Genomic DNA, 27,307 nt, shown 5'->3' with positions numbered 1-27,307 from the left:
AATGTGTCGCTTTTTAGGATAATAGCAATGATTTGTACAAATTCCACACCACGTGACAACGTCGCTTTCCGACGTTGCCAGAGGTCAAGGACACCCACCTCAGACTACAGGTGACCGGTCACTTCCTGCCTGATCCCCACCCACGATGGCAGCTACTCCGATTCGCTCTCGTGTGCTCCACAGTCAGGAGAAAGAACTTATTTACAATGTGAACAAGTATTTTCTAGAAGAAAGATCAGAGAGAGGACTTATGCCTACTGGGGAAACCTCTATTAAAAAAAAAAAAAAACATGCTAAGACTTTTACCTCAGTGGTGGTGTGGAAAAAATTTCGAAACAATATAGAAGAAAACACAACTTATAAATGTATAAAAACTTTCTCCATCAACTGAGAGAGAGAGAGAGAGAGAGAGAGAGAGAGAGAGAGAGAGGAGGTTTGGCAGAGCTGTAAACAGAGGGAAATCCCCACGCGGGCCCCACCCAAACGGACTTCATATTTGAGTCTGACCATAGTCACGAAGAAGTGCATTAAAAGGACTATAAATGGCATCTCTCCATCTTGAATTGTAAGCTCTGAGATGAACATAATTATATATGATGCTGGTCACGAAGAAGTGCATTAGGACTACGTTCATTTTAACTAGGCATAAAACTGGCATCCCTCCATCTTGAATTCTAAGCTCTGTTGGTGCTAGTCACGAAGAAGTGCATTAAAAGGACTATAACTGGCATCTCTCCATCTTGAATTGTAACCTCTAAGATTAACATTTATATGATGCTAGTCACGAAGAAGTGCATTTGGGCTATACTCTCTTCCCTCTAACTAGGAGTAACATTGGCATCTCACCATCTTGAACAATAAGCTCTGAGATTAACATATATGTGATGCTAGTCACGAAGAAGTGCATAAGGACTATCTTCATTTTAACTAGGCATAAATCTGGCATCCCTCCATCTTGAATTCTAATCTCTGTTGGTGCTAGTCACCTAGAAGTGCTCTAGTTAGCCATTGTATTACCTTATTGTGTCGTTGAACTACGAGAAAAAAAAATTAAACATCAGGCAAGACCATGACAAGAGTCTATCTATCTATCTATCTACTGCCAGACGCCTTAATCCGGTAAGGGGTGGCCACAAACAAATCGCCTCCATGTCGCCCTTCCTTTGATATCATTAGTAACCCACTGAGCTAGAGAATACCCTTTTACTGCTTTACTCTTGCCATTACCACACGATTTCACTTACCTCGTGATAGACTTTAGCAGGTGAGGGGATGGATACAGACTTTACTGAAGCCTTGAGTGCGAGAGGCCGTTAGTAAAGTGCAATTAGCCTCGGAGATGGAGTACAATAAAGAGGACGTGACGTAATAAAATGGATGGAAAGGTGTGTTAATTTTGACGTGCAGGTGAGCAAGAAGGTGTAATAAATAATAAATCGCTAATGAAAAGGTGTTTAACCCTACGCTATGGACTCATTAGGTACGTAAAGCAGGTACGTAGGTCGACTCAAGGACCGTACGTGTTACCTGAGTCTAATTATCCTGTTGCAAAATGAACAGTACGTTATTCAGCCTCTCTCTCTCTCTCTCTCTCACACACACACACACACACACACACACACAATGAACAGACTCGCCATAGAGCCTCCACGACAGGGTACATTGTGGGTTTAAATGAGGTCAAAGATAAACAAAGTCGACCCCATATGACCTTGACTTTTGACCCCTTGACCTTGCTGACCTCATCACTCCATCGTCCCTTCACACTGCATCGCTGACACAAGTTTGGCAGAAATCCGTTGAGAGGTAATCAAGCATTTACTATGCTGGGTGGCAACCATATAACCAAATTATGGCGCCTGTGGTTTAATGGGTAATTAAAAGCGCCCCAATAGGATTGAGCCAGTGAAGGTTTATATCCAAGGGGTGGTTGGGGTTTATTGCTCACGTAATGCCACTCAGGGATGAGTGAGGCTGGTCACCCTCATCTTAAATGTCAGGACCAATTTGACTAGCCTCGGGCTCCTACTCTCCTCACTGGGTAACGTAGGATTGGATAATGATGATGATGATGATGATGACGATTATTATTATTATTATTACTCTTATCATTCATTCATCATCCAATCCTACATTGCCCCATGAGAAGCGTAGGAGCCCGGAGCTAGGCAAGTTGGTCCTGGCGTTTAAAATGAGTGACCAGCCTCACTCATCCCTGAGTGGCATTACATGAGCAATAAACCCCAACCACCCCTTGGATATAAACCTTCACTGGCTGAATCCGATTGGAGCGCCTTAATTACCCACTAAACCACCAGGCGCCAAAAGTTGGTTATATGGTTACCACCCAGCTTAGTAAATTATTTCCTAGTGTACAGGAAGCCATTTGGCTTGTCACTCAGTGTAGAGTCACCCACAAGCAGAAGGAAGAGGAAAGAATGAAGGAAAGAAAGACAGAAGACGGAGTGTAAAGTTACCCGTAGGCAGAAGGAAGAGGAAAGAATGAAGGAAAGACAGAAGGGGATGGAAGGAAAGAAGGATGGAGGAGAGGAAAGGGCAGACACCCGAGAGCAGCACTACATTGAGTGAGTGGATGGTGAGATTATTATTATTATTATTATTATCACTCATCTTGAATGTCAGGACCAACTGCCTAGCCCCGGGCTCCTACGCTCCTCATGGGGCAACGTAGGATTGGATGATGGATGGATGGATGGATTATTATTATTATTATTATCATTATTATTATTATTATTATTATTATTATTATCATCATCATCATTACTATTACTACAAACTATTTTTCTTCATCAGTAACTCAAAAAAATACAACAATATCTTGTAACTCCCAATTGAAAGCATGACACTTGTAATTTTAATGTAAAGATTTGAGGCGTGATAAGTACATGTAATAGTCACTGTGAGAGGAGCTTTGTAATCTGTACTACCCCCTCCCCCCACCACCACACCCCTCCCTCCACCACACCCATCCCCCCCCCCTCCAATCTCATCCTTTTTTCCTCTTCCCCTCCACTATTCTTCTCTCCCCCTCCTCCTCCTTCCTCTCCCACCTTGGCACTCCCCCTGGCACTCCCCAACACCCCGTCAAGGACACAGGCCAATAAAGTCGTCAGTGCCAACCTCTCGTGTCGTGTCAGTGCCTCTTTCACTCTCGCAGCGACAGTGCCCACCTCCCCCTCTGGCTCTCAGCGCAAGTGCAACCTGGAGCAGTACTAACAGGGCGTAAGTACAACCTCTAGCAGTACTAACAGGGCTACTTACAGACCCACATCACGGTTAGTATGAATGTCACCTGCCACTGACGTGATGTGCTTGTAACTCTTAATCTGATACAATGTCATGATCGCTCGTGAATGACTACTGAACCACCCTGACTTAACAACACCATTTATGCCTCCTTCATCATGACTACAGCATCGTCTTAAGCCCCAGCCCCCCTACATGGAGGTGTACTGTCACCTCTGCGATCCAGACTTTTACATGGTCAAAAGGGGCAGAAAACAAGTCACTATTGATGACCAATGTGTGCTGGAACGGTCAGGAACTCAGACTGATGGAGACTCTCTCCCATTAGCGGCCTCTTCGGTTGCGTTTATTACATTTCAAGTGGCCAAGTTAAGAGTGGTAGCATGCCAAAATGACGGGGCCAGTCTCCAACTAGGCCAACCCAAGCCCAACCTTCGCAGTTTCCCAGAATGCTTCTAAGTTGTACATTAATAAACTACTAGGTAAGCTCTATACCACCAGTTCTCAAGGGTTATACAAACAATAAAGTTCGAGTGGGAGGGAATGTGTATTAACAAGACCAAAAAGTAGAAATCTTCCCCAGCTACTTGCTTTACAGATTAAACATGAATCAGTTGGCACGTTGTTCAAAAAAATATATCTCTATATGGTCCTAATATCAAATGCACAAAACTTAGCTCCTCTGTCCCTATCCAATGTGTTTCTTCATAATCGTCCCTCTGAACACCTACTTCACTGGTGCAGTCCTCTGCCACTGCCGACCTTGACCTCAACACTGGGACCTTGACTCACTCACTGGTGCTTAGACCTCCACACTTGGATTTTGACCCACTGGTACTTCAACCTCCACACTTGGACCCGCTAGAAGTTAATATGTATAATGAATAACTATTCTCCCCAGTGCAAGTAATCCCTTCACATGATCAGGAAAGTCTCATAATAAAGAAACATGAGTTACAACACTCTGCATCTCAAGTATTAACAGAATAACACATGGCACTACAGACACATAGGTCTGCTCAAAATAATACTTATTGTAGGGATAACATGGAAGAAAAAAAAACTAACATACACAGTAAGCATTTCGTATTCTAGTTACTAAATAATAATACTATACAGTACAGTACACAAAAATATGGGAAATACCTCACTATCCAGCTCAAAAATGTAGGGGAGGTGAGCGGGAACACAGGACTCGCTTCTCCAAAGGCTAATGGCGTCACCGTTACATTTCGGAATTCCTTGGAGGGGGGGGGGAGGAGGATGACAGTACCGACCACCTGCCTCCTATCACGACCGGTGAGCGAGTGAGACGCCAAAACTGCGTGAGTGATGCAAAGGGGAGGGGGGGATGACGCCGTACGTAATTTAAGATTTTAATTATTACAGACTCAAGATAGACTCAGTGTGATGTCTTTCCCCTTACAATCGATTACTCAAAAAAAAAAAATAACATTCTCTAGTGACAATAATTACTCAACATCACCTCTAACTTTATACCCTTACATCGAAAAATAATGATAATTATCGTGCTTTACATAACTTTGCGCACGCGTACATTATGCTGGATTATGTGAACAAAGGCACATGTTACCATCGACTCGAGATATTATATTATAAAGAGACTTAATACTAGTGGATTACAGTAGAAAAAAAAAGTGATTTAGCAACTAGATAATTAATCTATGTTCTGGTACGTCAGCATGGTAACAGCCATGCCTCGGCCACTCTCTCTCACTTAACCGAACTTTTGGTCATATAAAATAAACTAGATACAACTCATTATCATTTCCGGGCACCACAGAAGGAAGGGGCTCAGAAACACCAACAGGAAAGCACAAAGGTGGAACTATCAACACAGCGATCAACAGAACGCACATCCATCGACTCAATAACACAAAACTGAAATTCTCGGGTCTATTTAGCCAGAGAAGCGAGCCACACCAAACTGCGCTGCTGTGAGATGGAACCACTTAAAAAAAAAAAAGACGCCTTAATCCCGTAAGGGGCTGCCACAAACAAATCGCCTCCATGTCGCCCTGTCCCCCACCATTTCATCGCCCTGCTCCCAGCTCACACACCCCTATCTTATAAATCTCTCCACTCCATCCCTTCATCTCAGCCTTGGCCTCCCCTTCCCTCTTCAACTCTGCACCTCACTCACATACACTCTCCTCGTTAGTCTCTCACTCTCCATCCTCTCCACTCCATCCCTCCATCTCAGCCGTGACCTCTCCATCCCTCTCCCCTAATCCACCTCACTCACGTACACTCTCCTCGTCAGTCTCTCCCTCTCACACTCATTCAGCTATCAATATTGGGAGACAGGAAATAGAGGGGAGAGTCGTGTCACTAATAAGCGCTGTTTTTTCTGATAATAATCATGTGTTTTATCAATTCCAAACACTCTTGATCAAGCATATTCCACTGTTACCCTGCCCTCTGAAGCATGCCAAAGGTCAAAGATGAATTGGACGTGACAACCCATGGATAGGAAACTGCTGTTTATCTTTATGACATTCACCTTTAGATTCTTCAGCTAGTGGCATGTAAATTCAGTGGCTGTGTGTGTGTGTGTGTGTGTGTGTGTGTGTGTGTGTGTGTGTGTGTGTGTGTGTGAGTGTGTGTGTGTGTGTGTGTGTGTGTATGTATATGTATGTATATACTGTAGATAGATAGATAGCTGTGTATGTGTGTGTTTTTGTGTATGTGTAAATATGTGTGTGTGTGTGTGTGTGTGTGTGTGTGTGTGTGTGTGTGTGTTTGTGTTTGTGTGTGTGTGTGTGTGTGTGTGTGTGTGTGTGTGTGTGCGTTTGTGTTTGTGTGTGTGTGTGTGTGTTCTTACCTAATTGTATCTTTACAGGAATGAGTCAAGCTCGTACTGTCCCGTGTCTTAAACCGTATTAATCGTACATATCCTTAAATTTGTGAATTGTTTTGGCACACACTATTTCATTCGGTTGTGCATTCCACTGATCAATTGCTCTGTTTTTGAAACTGAATTTCCTCACGTCTTTATCACCTCTCTTCTTATGCAGTTTTTTGCAGTGTCCTCTTGCTGATGCTTCCCCATAGGTTATATATTCATTTATGTCTATTTTCTCCTTCCCTGATATGCATTTATATAGCATTATCATGTCACCTCTTTTCCATCTCTCCTGTAGTGTTGGTAGATTCAGTTTATTTAATCTTCCTTCATAGCTTAGATCCCTTAAGCTTGGTATCCATCTTGTAGCGGCCCTTTGAACTTTTTCAGTCTTGTTTATGTGTTTTTTGAGATGAGGACCCCAGACTACTGATGCATACTCCAGGGTTCGTCTAATGAATGATGTTATCATCTTTCCTAGCATGTCTTCATGTATATATGTGAATGCTATTCTCATATTTGCAAGCAGTGTATACATGCTCCGTACCTTCTCACTGATGTGGTCAGCCGGAGATAGTCTGTTACTGATAATCACAGCTAGGTCCTTCTCTCTGATGTGTGTAGGGTTTTATTTCCTAACGTATAATCCCAATCAGGTCTTTTTCCACTTTTACCAAACTTGATTACATGACACTTGTCCACATTGAATTCCATTTGCCATGTATTACTCCATTCATGAAGTTTATATAATTCTTCTTGTAGCTCTTTACAAGAGTCTGTGTTAGTAATTCTCCTTTGTATTTTTGCATCATCTGCAAACATAATTAGATAGGTTTCATTTCCAGTGTTACTGTTTATATCATTTATATACACTAAAAACATGATTGGTGCCAGCACTGAGCCCTGTGGTACTCCACTATGGTCAGACTCAAATATAAAGTCCGTTTGGGTGGGGCCCGAGAGGGGATTTCCCTCTCTACAACTCTGCCGCATCAGCCCCAGTACCTATCTCTCTCTCTGTCATATGTCAGCTATTTACTATTTGAAATTGTATATTAAATATTCTCTATTTATTAAATATATTAGATAAGGCTATATAGTGCTATGAATGTGTCGCTTTTTAGGATAATAGCAATGATTTGTACAAATTCCACACCACGTGACAACGTCGCTTTCCGACGTTGCCAGAGGTCAAGGACACCAACCTCAGACTACAGGTGACCGGTCACTTCCTGCCTGATCCCCACCCACGATGGCAGCTACTCCGACTCGCTCTCGTGTGCTCCACAGTCAGGAGAAAGAACTTATTTACAATGTGAACAAGTATTTTCTAGAAGAAAGATCAGAGAGAGGACTTATGCCTACTGGGGAAACCTCTATTAAAAAAAAAAAAAAACATGCTAAGACTTTTACCTCAGTGGTGGTGTGGAAAAAATTTCGAAACAATATAGAAGAAAACACAACTTATAAATGTATAAAAACTTTCTCCATCAACTGAGAGAGAGAGAGAGAGAGAGAGAGAGAGAGAGAGACGAGGTTTGGCAGAGCTGTAGAGAGGGAAATCCCCACGTGGGCCCCACCCAAACGGACTTCATATTTGAGTCTGACCATAGTCACTTCTTTCCATGATGAGTAGTTTCCTCTTAGTACTGTTCTCATTTCTCTTTTTATGAGAAAATCTTGCATCCAACAAAACAGTTTGCCTCGAATTCCTCCTTGATGGTACAGTTTCCATAAAAGTCTTTGGTGTGGTACTGTGTCAAATGCTTTCTTGAAATCTAAATAGATACTGTCCACCCATCCTTCTCTTTCCTGTATTGTGTCTGTTACTCTGTCATAGTAGCTTAACAGATTAGTAACACATGATTTTCCTTTTCTGAAACCAAACTGTCTTTCTGTTATCATATTGTGTTCTTCTAGATGATTTACCCAAGCTTTTCTTATAAGTTTTTCTAATACCTTTGCTTACAACACTGGTCAGTGATACTGGTCGGTAGTTGAGTGGATTTTGTCTATTCCCTTTCTTGAATAAGGGGACAATATTTGCTTTCTTCCAAATATCAGGTCGTTTACCTTGAGTCAAGGATTTCTTAAAGATTAAAAATAATGGTTTACTTAACTCCTTTGCACATTCTCGTAGCACCCAACATGAAATTTCATCAGAACCATTTGCTTTTCCTCTGTCTAATTTACTTAACTCCTCCTGTATTACTTTTTCTGATATTTGTATATCTGGTAGTATGTGTGGGCATGCATGTTCCACATAGTTCCTCTCAAAAATTTTTTCTTCTGTAAAAACTGATTGGAAATTCTTATTTAGTGCTTCACAAATATCTTTCTCTTGTGTATAGGTGATTCCCTCGTCCGTAATGGATTGTATTATATCTTTTACTTTGGTTTTGCTTCTGATGTAGCTGTAAAATAGCTTCGGTAGATCACCACTTTTATTTATTATATCTTCCTCAAACTGTTTTTGGGCTTCCCTCCTTATTCTTGTATAATCGTTTCTTGCCTGTTTGTAATTATTATATGCCCTTTCACTATTGTGTCTTCTGTATCTATTCCACAACAAATCTCTTCTTTTGATTTTTTACATTCTGTATTGAACCATTTCTGTATTTTCTTATCTGCTTCTTTGTGCTGTGGGATGTACTTCTGGACTCCTATTTCATAAAATTCACAGAATTTTTTATATACAGCATTTAAATCTTATCCTCTAAGCTCATTTTCCCAATCCACTTCTAAGAAATACTTCTTTAGGTCTTGATAATTTCCCTTTTTATAGTTTAGGCTCTTTTTGTAACTTTCATTGCTGTTAACTATGTCATATGCTATCCTGAAGTTGCAATTTAGTATTGCATGGCCGTTTTTGCCGAGTGGAGGGTGATATATTAAACTGTCAATATCATTTTCTTGCCTAGTAAATAAAAAAATGTGTTCTCCTCCTCTGATATGCCCTCATTTTTTGTTTTTGCTTCCTCCCTCTTCTCTTTCAGTAATTCCAGTTCTTCTTGTGTTAGGCATCTTTTTATCCAGACATTTTTGAACTCCTCTTTTTCCATAAGATTCTTTGCATTTTTTAGTATATCTTCCACAGTGTTTACACTCTGGAAAGTCACCTTTAGAGGTCTTGTCTTGCTTTTCTCGTACCTAACCTTTTGTGTTCCTCTATGTCTTTACTACAGATTTCCACTGATACTTCTTTCAATTAGCTCATTACATTTGCCATCTCCTTTTTGTCTCTTGTGATCTTGTTTTTTACTTCTTCCTCTTCTATACCAGTGATTACTATAGATTTCTTGATATCTACTGAATCTCTGACTAACTTTGGATTGTTTTGGATTATATTTTTCACTTCCTTTGTAATACTTTTTTCTTCCACCCTTGTTTCTAAGTCTTTCTTTACTTTCACCACTTCAGCATACGTGGTTTCCACATCATTTTTGTAGTTTTCCACAACTTCATTCACCTGTGCTATCTTCTCAATATCACTGCTCTGGTCTATCAGACTGCTTACTTGCCTAATTGTCTCTGTATCATTTTTGAACTCTTCCATAATACTCTCGTGGTTGACTACTGTACTTGCCATTTCACTCATTTTCCTCCTAAGTGTGCTCAATTCCACTATTAGTTCACATATGGTTGTGTCTTTCTTGTTGACCTCCCTTCCTAGTTTTCTTATTTCTTCCTTTTGCAAGTGCATCTACTTCTTTATTTCATCAATTTCATTCTGGAAAGCCATCTCTAGTTTGTGTACACGCTCTACCAGTCTACTGTGAGTCTCCATTTCAACCAGTTCTTGGTAGAAATCATCATCCTGCTTTCTACCTTTATCCCTTTTCTTTTCCAAATTTGCTTTACTAAAGTGTGTGGCCATTTTGCAATACTAAAAGCACAGAGTACTTACATTCCCTGGGGCAGTTGTAGTCTAAACAAACATCAGCTGACTGAGCGCATTCTTTCCCTACTCGGTTCTCTTTTCTGCTTGAACAAGTCTTATTTAAACTTCTTCATATTCTTTTTTTAATAATGAAAAATCATTTAGTCTAACCTGGTACAGAGCTTGACTCATATAAAGATACTAATTTAGGTAATGCTACTGGTCGTGCTGGCTCGGTATGGAGCGCTGTCGGCCAACGTCTGCACTCCTTGGTGTCTCCTGTGTGTGTGTGTGTGTGTGTGTGTCTGTGTGTGTGTCAGAAACTTCACGTATTCCACAGCCATTTAATTCACTCCTTCTTCTTCTTCTTCAGGTAAAAGGATCAGGATGTTGGTGACGTGGATGTTGCTGGTGACGGTGGTGGTGACGCTGTGGTTATACTCAAAATGGCGTCACAGCTACTGGGCAAGGAGAGGCGTCCCATCCCCCCCCGCCGTCCCCCTCCTCGGCCACCTCCACCAGACCATGTCACCCTTCAATAAACGCTGGCTCGTCCTTGATAAAGTGAGAGAGATATTTTGATTCCTACAAACACTTGATAGTTGTCCAGTGTGTGTGTGTGTGTGTGTGTGTGTGTGATTATTATAAACTCAAACTGTGTATCATTAACAGTGACTGAGTTAACCTGCACACCATCATGTCCATACAAGCTTTCTTTTTCTCCACACACACACACACACACACACACACACAAGGAGGAACTAAAGGACTGGCCAATATTACAACCTTTCTATTATAAAGGAAAGACAGTCATAAGTCAATGTTAAGAGACAGACTGACAAATGAGGAAGTGAAGGATCGTTGTGGTGTGGATGTGGATGTAATAGGAAGCGTTAGGAGAAACACACTGACGTGGTTTGGCCATGTAGAGAGGATGGAGAGCGAGAGACTGACGAGGAGAGTGTATGTAAATGAGGTGCATGTGGAGTTACATGGAGAGACAGACTGACAATTGAGGATGTGAAGGAGCGTTGTGGTGTGGATGTGGATGTGATAGGAAGCGTTAGGAGAAACACACTGAGGTGGTTTGGCCATGTAGAGAGGATGGAGAGCGAGAGACTGACGAGGAGAGTGTATGTAAATGAGGTGCATGTGGAGTTACATGGAGAGACAGACTGACAAATGAGGAAGTGAAGGAGCGTTGTGGTGTGGATGTGGATGTGATAGGAAGCGTTAGGAGAAACACACTGAGGTGCTTTGGCCATGTGGAGAGGATGGAGAGCGAGAGACTGACGTGGAGAGTGTATGTGAGTGAGGTGGAGGGGGGGGCAGAGGGAGGGGGAGGCCAGGGATGAGATGTAGGGATGGAACGGAGAGGTATATGAGAGAAGGGGTGTGCGAGCTGGGAGCAGGGCAGTGAAATGGCGGGGTACAGGGCGACATGGAGGCGATTTGTTTGTGGCCACCCCTTACGCGATTAGGGCGTCTGGCAATAGATAGATAGATAGAAGAATGATGAGTGAATCCATTACTTTGTGTTTGGCTGAGCTGACCTGTGTCCCTGCTATCATCATATTTTTCTTTCACTGCACATATCTGAACCACCAAACTTCCTAGATTTACCAGCTGGCTACCTCTTTCATAGTACATACCAGCTGGCTACCTCTTTCACAGTACGTACCAGCTGGCTACCTCTTTCATAGTACATACCAGCTGGCTACCTCTTTCACAGTACGTACCAGCTGGCTACCTCTTTCACAGTACATACCAGCTGGCTACCTCTTTCACAGTACATACCAGCTGGCTACCTCTTTCACAGTACATACCAGCTGGCTACCTCTTTCACAGTACATACCAGCTGGCTACCTCTTTCACAGTACATACCAGCTGGCTACCTCTTTCACAGTACATACCAGCTGGCTACCTCTTTCACAGTGCACACCAGCTAGCTACCTCTTCCACAGTACTGAGAATCACCAAACTTCCTTGATTTCCCATCTGTCTACCACTTTAGAGTTGAGAAAAGTGTGTAAGACAAGGTTTGCAAAATCTATGTAGGGTTCACTCACTCCATAATATCTCTTCTGTATCCTGTCTGCTCCCACTGACAGCACCTCTCTCCTGTCAAGTTCTTTCAGTACAATCTTTTTACCTATAACTACCACCAAATGCATATTCTATCGTGCCTATGTTAAGAATTTGCTTACAAGTGATAATCAGCTGCAGGAAAAGATCTTAGCTTCATGAGAAACAGTCTTAACACAGGTAACTCTACGCTGTTGCAACCCTCCATCTGACAAAACACATACTCCCCCCACTTCCCTGCACACCTAACCAAGCACATAATGCCCCCCCCCCACTCTTATCATTCAAAGGTGGACGTAGGGAGAATGCCTTGAGGACACATAATCTGGGCCCTTCAGATTCCTTGTGCAGGTAGCATTGAAATCTCTAGAATTTTTTTTTTTTTTAATTATTTTTTTAAAAAACCCGCTCAGGACACAGCAATCTACCCATCAAAAGGCACCAGTTCACTATGACACATAACTATGTAAAATTTCATGACTCTATACTGAATACTTTCTGAGTTCTGGCCCGGAAACGAAAATTCTACGCCCGGCCAGCCACCCTGCCACCCATGTCTACAGCCGGACACCTACTGATCCCAGTGATAACAACACCCTCCTCTGACTCTGTAAGGTGGAGGGTAAAAGGGAAGTTACTTATCACAGCTACTTATTTTCAGAAAGATTGATCAAGATTTTTTTTCCTCATTCCAGGGAAGCTTCTGGTGTATGGGATGTTATATAAATACTTTTGTGTACTTAAGTAACTATCATACTTTACTGGGGCTGAAACTATCATAGTTTACTTCATTTCAGATGTACCACACCTACAAGAACAGTCCCTACTTTGGCCTGTATGAGGGCTTCACTCCCGTGCTGACTGTGTGTGACCCGGATATACTCAAAAACATATACGTAAAAGACTTTGATCATTTCGTGAACAGGCGGCCCTTTGGTTCGAACCAACCCGACAGCTACTCGAGTCAGATGCTGGGAAATAAGAAGGATCAGGAATGGAAGGACTTACGTGCTGTCCTGTCCCCAACATTCACCAGTGGGAAGATGAAAAGGATGTTCCCACTCATGTGCGGACTTGCTGACACATTTGTATCTTCCTGCCTGAAAGATGCACAAAAGAATCCGTCTGTTAACATGAAGGACAAAGCTGGACGGTTCACCATGGATACTATCGCATCTTGTGCTTTTGGTATCGAGTGCAACTCTCTCACACAAGAAAAACCTCTTTTTGCTCAAAAAGCAGAAACCTTTTTTGTTGTTAATCCACGAACGATAGTGAGGTTTCTCATGATGATGCAACTCCCGCGACTGTTCAACGCTTTGGGCTTCAAGGAGGACTTAGATGAGATTGAGTTCTTCCGGAGTGTAGCGGAGGAGACCATCAGGGCCCGCCGAGCTGGCAAAAAGAGGGGGGACTTCCTTGACCTTGTACTGGAGGCTCAGGCTGAAGACACTGACACCACCACTGCCTCCCCTAAGCACGGTGATTAACCTTTGCCTTTTATTACTACACTGTCGGTCTTTCTGTTATACCATATCTGTAACAGTTTCATCTGCGGTGCAAGCGATGTAATCAGGAGTGCACTAGGACCATGAAAGTGAGGTCCTGGGATTTGGTTCCAGGACCAGTTCTGTGATCTTTGGGCAAGATCTGTTTTATCCTGTCCTATTCCTAATTAGTACAGAAATGAGGACCTGGATTGTAGATTTGACGATTGTGTTTCTTAGTCTGAGGAAGACTGGGACTTGATAACTCTGAATACCTCTCTTAATGGCCCTCAAGCAGCCAACAGCTACTAACGGCTGTTGTCTTAAACTGCGGGCAGGCGTTCACCTTGCCCCATCCATATATTTTGGTAATCTTAATGCACGAAAGGGAGTGTTCCCCTGCGAAAGAGGGAGGATAATAACAACGTAGTACTGAAATTCGTGGGGAGTCTCCTAGCACCCCTTCGCATGCCCCTTCATCATATTATAGTAACTCTGCGCAAAGAAAACTGTAGAATATGAAGGAACATTTGGTGTGTGCGATGAGAATTTTAATTTATTGATAAAAAAACATCGAGTAAAGAAAAAAAATGAGCATTTAATATTTTTGTTGTTGTTGTTTTAAAAGATTTCACCGCTTCTACAGAGATGGTTAATTTACGACGAGACGAAAACAGACATGAGATACTCTGTCTACTTCTATTATACTTTTCAGTATTTCTACCAAGCTGTATTATCAGGTATGGTGCATGATACTCTTGTAATTAGTTTGATTAGTTCACGAAATGGTTCCTACAGTAAAGAATGGCTGAGTACTACCTAAACAGACGAAGCGTGCACAGCCAGTTAGTGTGAATTACAAAGTCTCATGTTTGCGTTCGGTAAACCTTTACAAGTCTGCACTATTTTGTTTTGGCTTGACAATATAGTTTTCTGGTTGTAAAACCTGAAGCTTTATCCCACCAGTGTAATGGTAAGAATGTTATCCCACCGGTATTCACCAGTGTGATGCTAAGAATTTTTATGCCACTGGCTGACACCAGTGTAATGATGATAGGGGTATGTATTTTCTTACCTGTTGTGGGTATTGATCAACTCACCCATGGATATACAAGTGGTACTCGACTTAGTATAGTGGATGGTAAATATTTATGAAAAGAATGAATTGTGGTAGCGTTTGTAGTTTTTGGCCGAGATTAGATTTTGTCGGTACCCCAGGTGGTTGTCGTTCCCTCAGCGAAGGAATCGAATTGGAAGGGGAGTGAATTTGGCTTGAGGACATAATTTCCTTGATTAGGTATACTAATAAAGAAAAGAAAATGATATACACTTTACTCTACTTTAATAATTCTGTTAATTTCCACAAAACATTTTTTACTTACATGACCCTTTTTAGTATGAGAGAAGATTGTAAAGGTTACTAAGGCTTTTGGGTGATCATTCCTCTAACATTATTACCAGACGAAACAATTTGATACACGCGAGGTATGGAGTAGTTGTACTTTACTTTCTTTTTTGGCCGTTACTCTTGGGCTCAACAATGGCCTCAAGACAGGGACACTTTTTTTACAGGCATGAATTGTCTGTTCGGGCTGGCATAGCCTCGAACCGATAAGAATGATTATTTGTGTTCATCTTTCACCCATATAAGGTATTCTCCTCATATAATTTTCTCGGTTCCCACATCGTCAGTAATATTTTCAGTTCATCATTAACAATGTTATATAGTCACTGGAAAATACATAACCTCTCGAGCTTGTCTAGTCTCGAGGAATAATTAAAAAAAAAGAAATATAATCACCAGGAATACCCCAATCACTCGGGCTTGTTTAGCCTCGAGGTACAACTCAAATATCACATTATTGTTCACAATCACCAAGTTCCCGTCCACGCTCCTGATTATTTTTTCTACTAAATTTTTAAAGAAAGAGAACAGTTAATGAATTTGAATTTTTTTCCTTTCCGTTACAGATCATATCACTTATATATTTCTATTCCTTATCTACAAAAAAAGAAGTTCACTTGATAGGATCATTAATAACATATCAACTACTTTCGGTTTGTAAAATAACTCGTGGGTAGTGTAAATGTGTATGTAAGTCTACGGGCAACACCACTAGGAGGCCTCGTGCACACTTTGACGTCGCCGCCAGTGTCTGGGGACTAAACGAACGTCTGTTATACACGATGTCTGAGCAGCGAGTCACTCTACGTTAAACTCTCAACAATATTACTTCACATAGTCCATAATAAGTAAGGATTAAACAAAGAAAAAGAGGGGGAGGAAGAAGAAATGTGGACGACTCACCTAAACGAACGTCTGTTACACACGATGTCTGGGCAGCAAGTGGGGCCTGTCGGGCACCAAAGGACGCCACTGCTAGCTCAAATGAGATTGTGTTTTTGTGATATGGTGGGTTTTAATTCTCTTTACTATTTATTTAGCAGTGTACCCATGGCGCCAGGTCTTTTGATTGAATTGGGGAAAATTTGGGATTTATTCCTTACTTAATTTAGATACTGATTCTATTACTATTTCAATTTGAATCTGAAAGCAGCTCATGCCATCTAGTGACGGCCAAGATAAACGGGACTTTAAATCCTCACAAATGACATTATTTAGGCCTTTTGGACTGCTAATCTTACATACTTGTGTTCTAGCAGCTTCATTAGCAAACATTTCACAACTAGGTTACGGAAAGAATTGTATATTCATCATTACTCTGTTTAAGGTTTAAACTCGGCGCCCAACAACGACAAGAAAAGTTGCGCGGATCTGTTATTCATTACTCGGCCAGATGGGGAATTCCCATAGCTCAACATCGACAATTACATCACCCACTGCATAAATACAGAGATACATACATGTAAAAATAGTTAAGCCTACATTAATCATTAACATATGAATTACTACTTAGGGTAGGAACTTATAAACTAATATTCAGGTTACACCCTATCTAACTTAAAAAAATACAGCATTACTAAACACATACATGAATATCAAATGTGTGGCACTACATGGTTATCTCATATTCGTAAACAATAAACACTGAATTAGTCAGGTCAGCCTCAGCGACCATCAGCCAGCATCACCACCAGAAACACAGCAGTCAAAACAATAAGTTTTGTATGTGATTAGTACCTCATTAGCAGCAAATTAGCCCAAATAAACCCTGCAAGCCAGTTCACCTTCATTTTCTCACTTGATATCAGTTCATACCAAGCCAGTTCAATGTCAGGTCGTGCGTGTGAGGTCATGTGAGGTCAAGTACTGTTATATTTCTTTACGCTCAGGCAGGTGAGTTTGGGACTATCTGAACCACACTGGATGTGAAAAGGTTCTGATCACGTTCACTTCAGTATTTTAGGTTCATTTAGGTTATGATCACGTTCACTTCAGCAATTTTGGGTTCATTTAAGGTGGTCTGGGGTAAGTTTGGTCAGTTCATATCCACTTATAAGTCCATCCAGATCAGATTAGGTTCAGTTAAATATCTTCACAGGTGTACAGTCTGTTTAAGCATAGGTGGGTAAGAAAGGCGTGTGTAAGTGTGAGAGGAATGTGCAAGTATTGTGTATTGGGAGGTGTAAGTGTACTGAAAAGTGGTAACACTGAGAGATATACCAGAAAAAATACCAGTTAAACTATTTTGATCTTAGGATTTTCCGAAAGTCAGTTTGGGGATAAATTTTAGCAAGATTCCGAAATAATGCTTTGCTAAATTTCATCCCTCAGACTGGCTTTAGGATTATGTAAATTAATTGATTCAAAATTGGAATATATTTTGATCTCGCTCACTGTCAGTCCTCACCGACAAAGTGCTGGTGGCGCAGTGCATCCTGTAAATTTTATCCCTCAAGATTGATTTTAAGACTATATTAAGTAATTCATTCAAAATGTGATTATTTTTGGATTATATTAAGTAATTCACTCCAAATTGGGTTATATTTTGATCTCGTCCACCGCCAGTCCTCAACGACAAAGTGCTGGTGGCGCAGTGCATCCTGTTCCTGGTGGCTGGCTACGACACCACCGCTTCCGCTGTGTCCTTCTGCTCACACCTCCTTGCCAAGAACCCCGAGCCCCAGCAGCGCCTTCGTCAGGAACTTGAGCAGCTGGTGAAGGAGGAAGGCGAGCTGACCTACCAGGGGGTCATGGAGGCCAAGTTCCTCGAGGCCTGTGTTATGGGTGTGTATTACAACTGTTCTTACCTAATTGTTCTTACCTAATTGTATCTTTACAGGAATGAGTCAAGCTCGTACTGTCCCGTGTCTTAGATCATATTTATTGTACATATCCTTAAATTTGTGAATTGTTTTGGCACACACTATTTCATTCGGTAGTGCATTCCATTGATCAATTGCTCTGTTTGGGAAACTGAATTTCCTTACGTCTTTATCACCTCTCTTCTTATGCAGTTTTTTGCAGTGTCCTCTTGCTGATGCTTCTCCATATGTTAAGTAATCATTTATGTCTATTTTCTCCTTTCCTGATATGCACTTATATAGCATTATCATGTCACCTCTTTTCCTTCTCTCCTGTAGTGTTGGTAGATTCAGTTTATTTAGTCTTTCTTCGTAGCTTAGGTCCCTTAAGCTTGGTATCCATCTTGTAGCGGCCCTTTGAACTTTTTCAATCTTGTCTATATGCTTTTTGAGATGAGGACTCCAGACTATTGATGCATATTCCAGGGTTGATCTAATGAATGATGTTATTATCCTTCTTAGCATGTCTTCATTTATGTATGTGAATGCTATTCTCATATTTGCAAGCAGTGTATACATGTTCCGTACCTTCTCGCTGATGTGGTCAGCCGGAGATAGTCTGTTATTGATAATCACACCTAGGTCTTTCTTTCTGATGTGTATAGGGTTTTATTTCCTAACGTATAATCCCAATCAGGTCTTTTTCCACTTTTACCAAACTTGATTACATGACACTTGTCCACATTGAATTCCATTTGCCATGTACTACTCCATTCATGAAGTTTATTTAATTCTTCTTGTAGCTCTTTACAAGAGTCTGTGTTAGTAATTCTCCTTTGTATTTTTGCATCACCTGCAAACATATTCAGATAACTCTCATTTCCAGTGTTACTGTTTATATCATTTATGTACACTAAAAACATGATTGGTGCCAGCACTGAGCCCTGTGGTACTCCACTAGTCACTTCTTTCTATGATGAGTAGTTTCCTCTTAGTACTGTCCTCATTTCTCTTTTTATGAGAAAGTCTTGCATCCACCAAAACAGTTTGCCTCGAATTCCTCCTTGATAGTACACCTTCCATAAAAGTCTTTGGTGTGGTACTGTGTCAAAAGCTTTCTTGAAATCTAAATAGATACTGTCCACCCATCCTTCCCTTTCCTGTATTGTGTTTGTTACTCTGTCATAGTAGCTCAACAGATTAGTAACACATGATTTTCCTTTTCTGAAACCAAACTGTCTTTCTGTTATCATATTGTGTTCTTCTAGATGATTTACCCAAGCTTTTCTTATAAGTTTTTCTAATACCTTGCTTACAACACTGGTCAGTGATACTGGTCGGTAGTTGAGAGGATTTTGTCTATTTCCTTTCTTGAATAAGGGGACTATATTTGCTTTTTTCCAAATATCAGGTAGTTTCCCTTGACTCAAGGATTTCTTGAAAATTAAAAATAATGGTTTACTTAACTCCTTTGCACATTCTCGTAGCACCCAACATGAAATTTCGTCAGGACCACTTGCTTTTCCTCTGTCTAATCTACTTAACTCCTCTTGTATTACTTTTTCTGCTATTTGTATATCTGGCAGTATGTGTGGACATGCTTGTTCCACATAGTTCCTCTCAAAATTTTTTTCTTCTGTAAAAACTAATTGGAAATTCTTATTTAGTGCTTCACAAATATCTTTCTCTTGTGTATAAGTGATTCCCTCGTCCGTAATGGATTGTATTATATCTTTTACTTTGGTTTTGCTTCTGATATAGCTGTAAAACAGCTTTGGTTGATCACTACTTTTATTTATTATATCCTCCTCAAACTGTGTGTGTGTGTGTGTGTGTGTGTGTGTGTGTGTGTGTGTGTGTGTGTGTGTGTGTGTGTGTGTGTGTGTGTGTGAAATCTACGCCTGTCTGGAGTGAAGAGGGCAACGTTTGATGTGGTTGGCGAGGCAGTCATTCAGTTTTATCTAAATCAAAATCCCAGGGAGTATAGATAATACTGGAGCTGGCTTGTTGACTGCTGAGATAGATAGATAGATAGATAGATAGATAGACAGATAGATAGATAAAATAAATAGACAGATAGATAAATAGATAAAAAGACAGATAGATAGATAGGTAGACAGTATACCAAGGCATTCATGGTAATTACATTGGTTTTCCTTTTCCCTTTACAGAGGCTCTGAGGCTCTACCCCCCAGCGCTGTTTGTAGACCGGCTGTGTACTAAAGATTACAGGTGAGCACAGGTGTACATGGTGAACAAGAGGTGTACATGATGAACAAGAGGTGTACATGATGAACAAGAGGTGTACATGAAGAGGTGTACATGATGAACAAGAGGTGTACATGAAGAGGTGTACATGATGAACAAGAGGTGTACATAAGGAACAAGAGGTGTACATGGTGAACAAGAGGTGTACGTGATGAACAGAAGGTGCACATGGTGAACAAGAGGTGTACATGGTGAACAAGAGGAGTACATGATGAACAAGAGGTGTACATGGTGAACAAGAGGTGTACATGGCGAACAAAAGGTGTACATGGTGAACAAGAGGTGTACATGGTGAACAAGAAGTGTACATGGTGGACAAGAGGTGTACATGGTGAACAAGAGGTGTACATGGTGAACAACAGGTGTACATGGTGAACAGTGTGTGGGATGAGAACTGTTGAACATTTTAAAACAAAGTGTCTATCTATCTATCTATCTATTGCCAGACGCCTCAATCCCGTTTGGGGTGGCCACAAACAAATCGCCTCCAAGTCGCCCTGTCCCTCGCCATTTCACTACCCTGCTCCCAACTCACACCCCCCTCTCTAATATACCTCTCCACCCCATCCCTCCATCTCATCCTCGGCCTCCCCCTCCCTCTTCCCCCCTCCACCTCACTCACATACACTCTCTTCGTCAGTCTTTCACCCTCCATCCTCTCCACATGGCCAAACCACCTCAGTGTGTTCCTCATAACGCTCCCTATCACATCCACATCAACACCACAACGCTCCTTTATATCCTCATTCGTCAGCCTATCTCTCCATGTGACTCCACAGGCTCCTCTTAAATAACTCATTTCCACTGCTCTCACTCTTGACTTGTGTCCTTCCAACAACGTCCAAGCTTCACTTCCGTACGTTAGAGTTGGTATCACAATACTGTCATGTAGTAACTTTTTCACTTCCATGCTCACTTCCCTGTTTCTTATCACTGCTTTCAATGAACCAGCAACCTTTCTTCCCTGCTGTACCCTTTCAAGCACTTCACCCTCCAAACCTCCATCCTTACTCATCACACTACCCAAGTACTTAAACGTACTCACATTTTCCAATTCCTCACCATCCAACCTCGCTGTACATTCACTGACTTCACCTCTCTCAAAGACCATCACTTTACTCTTCCCTACATTCACCTTCAGATTCCGTTTCTTACACACTCTCCCAAACTCATCCACCAAGCCTTGCAGCTCCCCTTCGTCTTCACTCAACAACACAGTATCATCTGCAAACAACAGTACAGGGAGTTTCCAAACACTATCCTCTCTCACCACGGCCACTCCAACATCCACTACCCTACCTTGTACCTCTTTTATTACCCCATCCATGTACAGATTGAACAACCATGGAGACATGACACGTCCCTGTTTCAACCCAACTTTCAAAGAGAAAAATTCACTCAGTTCACCATCCACACGCACTGCAGCCTTCGCACCATCGTACATACTCTTCACAGCATTCAACAACTTCCCATCTTCTCCATATATTCTTAACACTTTCCACAATCCTTGTCTATCCACCCTGTCATATGCTTTCTCCAAATCCATGAAAGCCACATACAACTTCTTTCCCTTCTCTAGAAACTTTTCCATTAAAGATGTAAGAATGAATATCTGATCTACACAACCTCTTCCCTTCCTAAAGCCTCCCTGTTCTTCTCCAACTAATTTCTCTGTTCTTTCTCTAACTCTGTCAATAAGTATCCTACCATACACTTTTCCTATTATACTAAGAAGACAAATGCCCCTATGATTACCACACACTTCTTTTTCCCCTTTTCCTTTGTACAAGGGAATAATTATACCTGACTTCCAATCCTCCGGGACTCTACCTTCTTCCCAGGCTAATCTGCACATCTTCCACATCCATTCTACTACTATCTCTCCCCCATGCTTCAGCATTTCACCACACACTCCATCAATTCCTGGGGCTTTCCCCGATTTAACTTTCTTCATTGCTTCCACAACTTCTATCCTACTGATTTCTTCCTGTCTTCTCACCTCCCTCCTTCTCCCAGCCATTCCCCAGCCACTTATACTCGCATTACTTCCATCCTCTACGTTCAACAATTCCATAAAGTGTTCTCTCCATCTGCTCACTTTTTCTCCCTTCTCCACTAGTAATCTACCATTTTTATCTTTCACTCCCCTGCTAACTTCACTTCCACCCTGTCTTACTCTTTTCACCTCTTTCCAGAACATTTTCTTATAGTCCCTCCACTTTACACTCAAATTCCTACCAAATTCCTCATCCACTCTCTTCTTACTCTCTCTTACTAAACTTTTCACCTCTCTCTTTCTTTCTACATATAACTCTCTCTTCCGCCTCTCAACTTCTTCCACGCCCCTATTTCTCATCCATTCATTGTATGCTTTCTTCTTTTGTGCCACAGCCTGTTTCACCTCTTCAGTCCACCACGCTGTTCCTTGTACCCCCCTCCGTCTTCTCTTCCTTCCACACACCACATCACATGCTGCACATATTTCTTCTGTAAATATGCTACACACACCTTCCACATCTCCCATCTGCTCCAATTCATATTTGCACAATCGTTCCTCCACTTCTCTCTTATACTCTGCCTTTTTCTCATCCTCTTGTAACCTTTCCACTCTCCTTGCAACTACTCCTTCCTCTCGTCTTTCCCATCTTCTATTTCTCCATTCTAATTGGACCTTGATTCTTGCCACCACCAAGTAGTGGTCAGAAAGTCCACTTCCCCAACCTCTATAAATCTTGCATCCATTACACATCTTCGCATCCTTTCATCTACACACACATAATCAATCATTGCCTTCCTTTCATTCAGTTCACCACCCACCCTTCTCATCACTCGCCATGTATACCTGTGGATCATTTTATGCCTGAAGAGGGTATTGGCTACCACCAACCCCCTCCCAGCACAAATGTCCACTAACGCACTCCCATTCTCATCTAACTCAGCAGGCACACCCCACTCACCAACTATTCCATCCACCTTCGCATTCCCAACTTTACCATTCATATCACCAATCAAAAACACTCTCTTATTCCTTCCAAACTTTTCCATGCACACTTCTACATTTGTCCAGAACTCTTCTCTCACTCTTCTAGCACGATCTTGTGTTGGCCCACACACACACACACAATCGCCCACATTTGTATTCCAACTTTCAACTTTACCCACACAATCCTTGACCCAACTGATCCATACTGTCTTATGCTCTTCTTCCATCTTTTACTCACAACTATACATACTCCTTCCTTCGCCCTCTCATTCTCACCTACTCCTGCACATATACCCCATCCATACTCCCATTCTCTCACACTTTCTCCTCTCCATTTTGTTTCAGTTATTCCACATACATCCACTTTCGCACCCTCAAGCACCTGGACAATATCTCTCTCTTTCACCTCATCATTCGCTCCTCTTACATTCCATGTACTCATTACCAAGTCCGTTGTCCGGTCCTTGGTCGTCATCGTTTGGTCAGTCCTTGTCCGAGGCTTCTTGTTTGTTTTTTTAGTTAGTTGTTTTCCGGGGAGGGGCACTAACCCTCCGCCAACCCTTTTAGTCGCCTTTTACGACAAGCAGGGATACTGGGGGAGTATTCTTGAAAAACCCCCCTACCCCCAGGGTAGGACCACTTAGAGATGAACAGATGAACACTTGATGAACACTTGAGGAGAACTTAATGATGAACAGAACTATATGTATGTAAAATTATGGTGTACAGCTGTAGTAGTAGTAGTAGTAGTAGTGGTAGTAATAGTAGTAGTGGTAGTAGTAGTAGTAGTAGTGGTAGTAGTAGTAGTAGTAGTGGTAGTAGTAATAATAGTAGTAGTAGTAGTGGTAGTAGTAGTAGTGGTGGTAGTAGTAGTAGTAGTGGTAGTAGTAATGGTAGTGGTGGTAGTAATAGTAGTGGTAGTAGTAGTAGTAGTGATGGTGGTAGTAGTAGTAATTGTAGTAGTGGTAGTAGTAGTAGTGGTAGTAGTACTAGTAGTAGTAGTAGTTGTAGTAGTGGTGACAGTAGTAGTTGTAGTAGTAGTAGTAGTGGTCGTAGTAGTGGTGGTAGTAAGTAGTGGTAGTGGTGATAGTAGTAGTAGTGGTAGTAGTAGTAGTATTAGTAGTAGTAGTAGTAGTAGTTGTAGTAGTGGTGCAGTAGGAGTTGTAGTAGTAGTAGTAGTAGTAGTAGTGGTCGTAGTTGTAGTCGTAGTGGTAGTAGTAGTACTAGACAGACAGATAGATAGACAGATAGACAGATGATAAATAGAGATGTAGATAAAACCTTTCCACTCACCTTTCCTGCAGCATCCCCGGAACTAATTTACACCTGAAGGAGGGGGAGATTGATAGACAGACAGACAGATAGACAGGTGATAGATAGGCGTGTATAAACTGTAGGTAGACAGAAAGATAGATAGATAGACAGATAGACAGGTGATAGATAGGCGTGTATATACTGTAGGTAGACAGAAAGATAGATAGATAGACAGATAGACAGGTGATAGATAGGCGTGTATATACTGCAGGTAGACAGAAAGATAGATAGATAGACAGATAGACAGGTGATAGATAGGCGTGTATATACTGCAGGTAGACAGAAAGATAGATAGACAGACAGATAAACAGGTGATAGATAGGCGTGTATAAACTGTAGGTAGACAGAAAAATAGATAGATAGATAGAGAGATAGATAGACAGGTGATAGATAGGCGTGTTTACTGCTGGTAGACCGAAAGATAGATAGATAGATAGACAGATAGACAGGTGTATTCATTTACCTTTCCTCCAGCATTCCAGGCACCAACTTACTCGTTAAGAAGGGTGACCTGGTTCAGTTTCCGATCTGGAGTCTTCAACACGACCCCCGCTACTGGCCTGACCCCGAGCACTTCCGGCCTGACCGCTTCCTGCCCGAGAACAAGGTCAACATCAAGAGTTACACCCACATGCCCTTTGGGATGGGGCCACGGAACTGTCTAGGTGAGGTCATGTGAGGTCAGGTCATGGGGGCAAAGTAGGACATTGGGTCGGAATAGGACATCAGAATAGGACATGGGGTCAGAATAGGACATGGGGTCAGAATAGGACATGGGGCAGAATAGGACATGGGGCAGAATAGGACATGGGGGCAGAATAGGACATGGGGGCAGAATAGGACATGGGGCAGAATAGGACATGGGGACAGAAGAGGACATGGGGACAGAAGAGGACATGGGGTCAGGTTGGGACATGGGGACAGAATGGGACATGGGGTCAGAATGGGACAAGGGGACAGAAGAGGACATGGGGTCAGATTGGGACATGGGGCAGAATAGGACATGGGGTCAGAATAGGACATGGGGGCAGAATAGGACATGGGGGCAGAATAGGACATGGGGGCAGAATAGGACATGGGGCAGAATAGGTCATGGGGTCAGAATAGGACATGGGGTCAGAATAGGACATGGGGGCAGAATAGGACATGGGGGCAGAATAGAACATGGGGTCAGAATAGGACATGGGGACAGAATAGGACATGGGGACACGGACATGGCTTCCCTGTGTCCTTTTTACTCCAACTTTGCCTCAATGCTATACCCCTTTCACTTCAACTTGACTTAAAATCGCCATCTCTCCATCTTGAATGCTGAGTTGTGGCAAGATATTCTTTTTATCTATCTATCTATTGCCAGACGCCTTAATCCCGTGTGAGGTGGCCACAAACAAATCGTCTCCATGTCGCCTTGTCCCCCGCCATATCGCTACCCTTTCCCCATCTCACACCAGACTGACTGACAGAGATACACAAATGGACAATTATGTACCATTTAAGACAGAAAAAAATTGTGGCTGTTTTGAAGGAAGGAAAGGGAATCGTAAACGTGCTCTGGATTTACACCTCCGTCTTCTCCTCAGCTGAGATCCCCTAACACAGCTTTCTTGGCGATTTAGTTTTCTTGCTACAGCTTACCACTGTTTTGTTCGTTACTTATTTGCATTTTACTTATACTGATTGCATTGTTGACATAAGCGGCATATCATTATTATTATTATTATTAGCATCATCATCATCATCATCACCATCACCATCACCATCATTATTATTAGTGGTAGGTGGTTGCGACCAACATCCACTCACTTGATGTAGTGCTGCCTATTACTTCCTTAGTCTTTATCATTCTTATTCTGTGCCTGTCCTCCTCTCTTCCTATTTCTCCCATCTTTCCTGTCACTTTTTATTGCTTTTCTTTCCTTTACAGGTGGCTTTACATTGAGTGACAAGCCAAATGGTTTCCTGTAAGCCAAGAAACCATTTGCAACGCTGGGTGGTAACCATGTAACCAAACCATACGTGCTCCCTACGTGTCAACAAGTGGGTTGGTGGAGGGTTAGTGCCCCTCCCCATAAAACAAATAACTCAAAGTCAAATGGCCACCCCTTACGGGATTATGGCGTCTGGCAATAGGTAGATAGATAGAATTATCATCAACTTCTTTCCCACATAAGGAAGGGGCGAGGTAGGGTCCAGAAAGCAAAGAAAGCGAAGGCAAATGGAACACTCATTCATCATTCAAGCCCATGGAGTCCTGTCACAGACGCATTTCAGTTCCTAATTACACGATATTTCTTCCCCAGCCATGCGGTTCGCCCTGATGGAGACCAAAGTAGCCCTGGCCAAGCTGATCCTGGCAGCTGACCTCAGGATACCGCCAGGACACGAGGATATCAAGCTGGAAAACTCACCCTTCCTGCAGAGGCCAAAGGAGGGCGTCCACATCCTCCTCACGACCCGCAAACACGAATGAGACATGTACGGCACTAGTCCAGTACGATCGGGAAGCCTGCCGAGGAAGACTGAGTGATTTAAATGAGCGTAGTCTGACTGGGTACACCTGATCAGCTCTATTTAAGGATACCTCTGATGGGTGGATGCCTGGAGGGAGGAACTAGCAGTACTAGTGTTGCGATGGAAGTGCTGTATTGCCCTAGTGTGTAATGAGTGTGTAGGTGTTTCTTCGTTGCTAGTGTCTGGGGATGTTATTGAAGTAGGTCCAGTAATGTTTATGTGGTTACTGTGTTATCTACCTAGTTGTACTGTGTTGCTCTCTCATGTTGTATTACCACAGACTACCGTGTATTACTGTGTGACTTAAGATATTCTGTCAGGGAGGCCTTCAGGTACAATGTATGAGCTGTGGGAGTGGTTTTAGTGCAGCCAGTCATGATGTATAAAGCGCTGATCTGTATGGTTTGTAAAGAATTATAAAGGGTGTTAGGGCATCACTG

At 42.0% G+C, this 27,307-nt stretch overlaps 1 protein-coding gene across 1 annotated transcript; it reads left to right on the top strand.

Annotated features, from left to right (window-relative positions):
* Positions 1-10,400: 10,400 nt before the first annotated feature.
* LOC145406080 (cytochrome P450 3A11-like) lies at positions 10,401-26,826 on the top strand. The gene is made up of 6 exons (XM_080277266.1): positions 10,401-10,577; positions 12,896-13,580; positions 17,556-17,774; positions 19,963-20,023; positions 24,831-25,021; positions 26,657-26,826. Exons 1-6 carry the CDS (start codon positions 10,401-10,403, stop codon positions 26,824-26,826), a joined length of 1,503 nt encoding a protein of 500 aa, XP_080133392.1.
* Positions 26,827-27,307: the final 481 nt, after the last annotated feature.

This window comes from Coenobita brevimanus, chromosome 69, assembly GCF_032717465.1.
Source record: "Coenobita brevimanus isolate Jiangsu-jjx chromosome 69, ASM3271746v2, whole genome shotgun sequence".
In the NCBI taxonomy this organism is placed as follows: domain Eukaryota; kingdom Metazoa; phylum Arthropoda; class Malacostraca; order Decapoda; family Coenobitidae; genus Coenobita; species Coenobita brevimanus.
This window is presented reverse-complemented; position numbering and strand designations above follow the sequence as displayed.

What these genes read in the sequence shown, in the direction of transcription:
- LOC145406080 (XM_080277266.1), top strand. Translation starts at nt 10,401, where the DNA reads ATGTTGGTGACGTGGATGTTGCTGGTGACGGTGGTGGTGACGCTGTGG. An exon ending in GCTGGCTCGTCCTTGATAAA is followed by an intron (nt 10,578 to 12,895) that starts GTGAGAGAGATA and finishes ACTTCATTTCAG; the next exon opens with ATGTACCACACCTACAAGAA. An exon ending in GGGGCCACGGAACTGTCTAG is followed by an intron (nt 25,022 to 26,656) that starts GTGAGGTCATGT and finishes TTTCTTCCCCAG; the next exon opens with CCATGCGGTTCGCCCTGATG.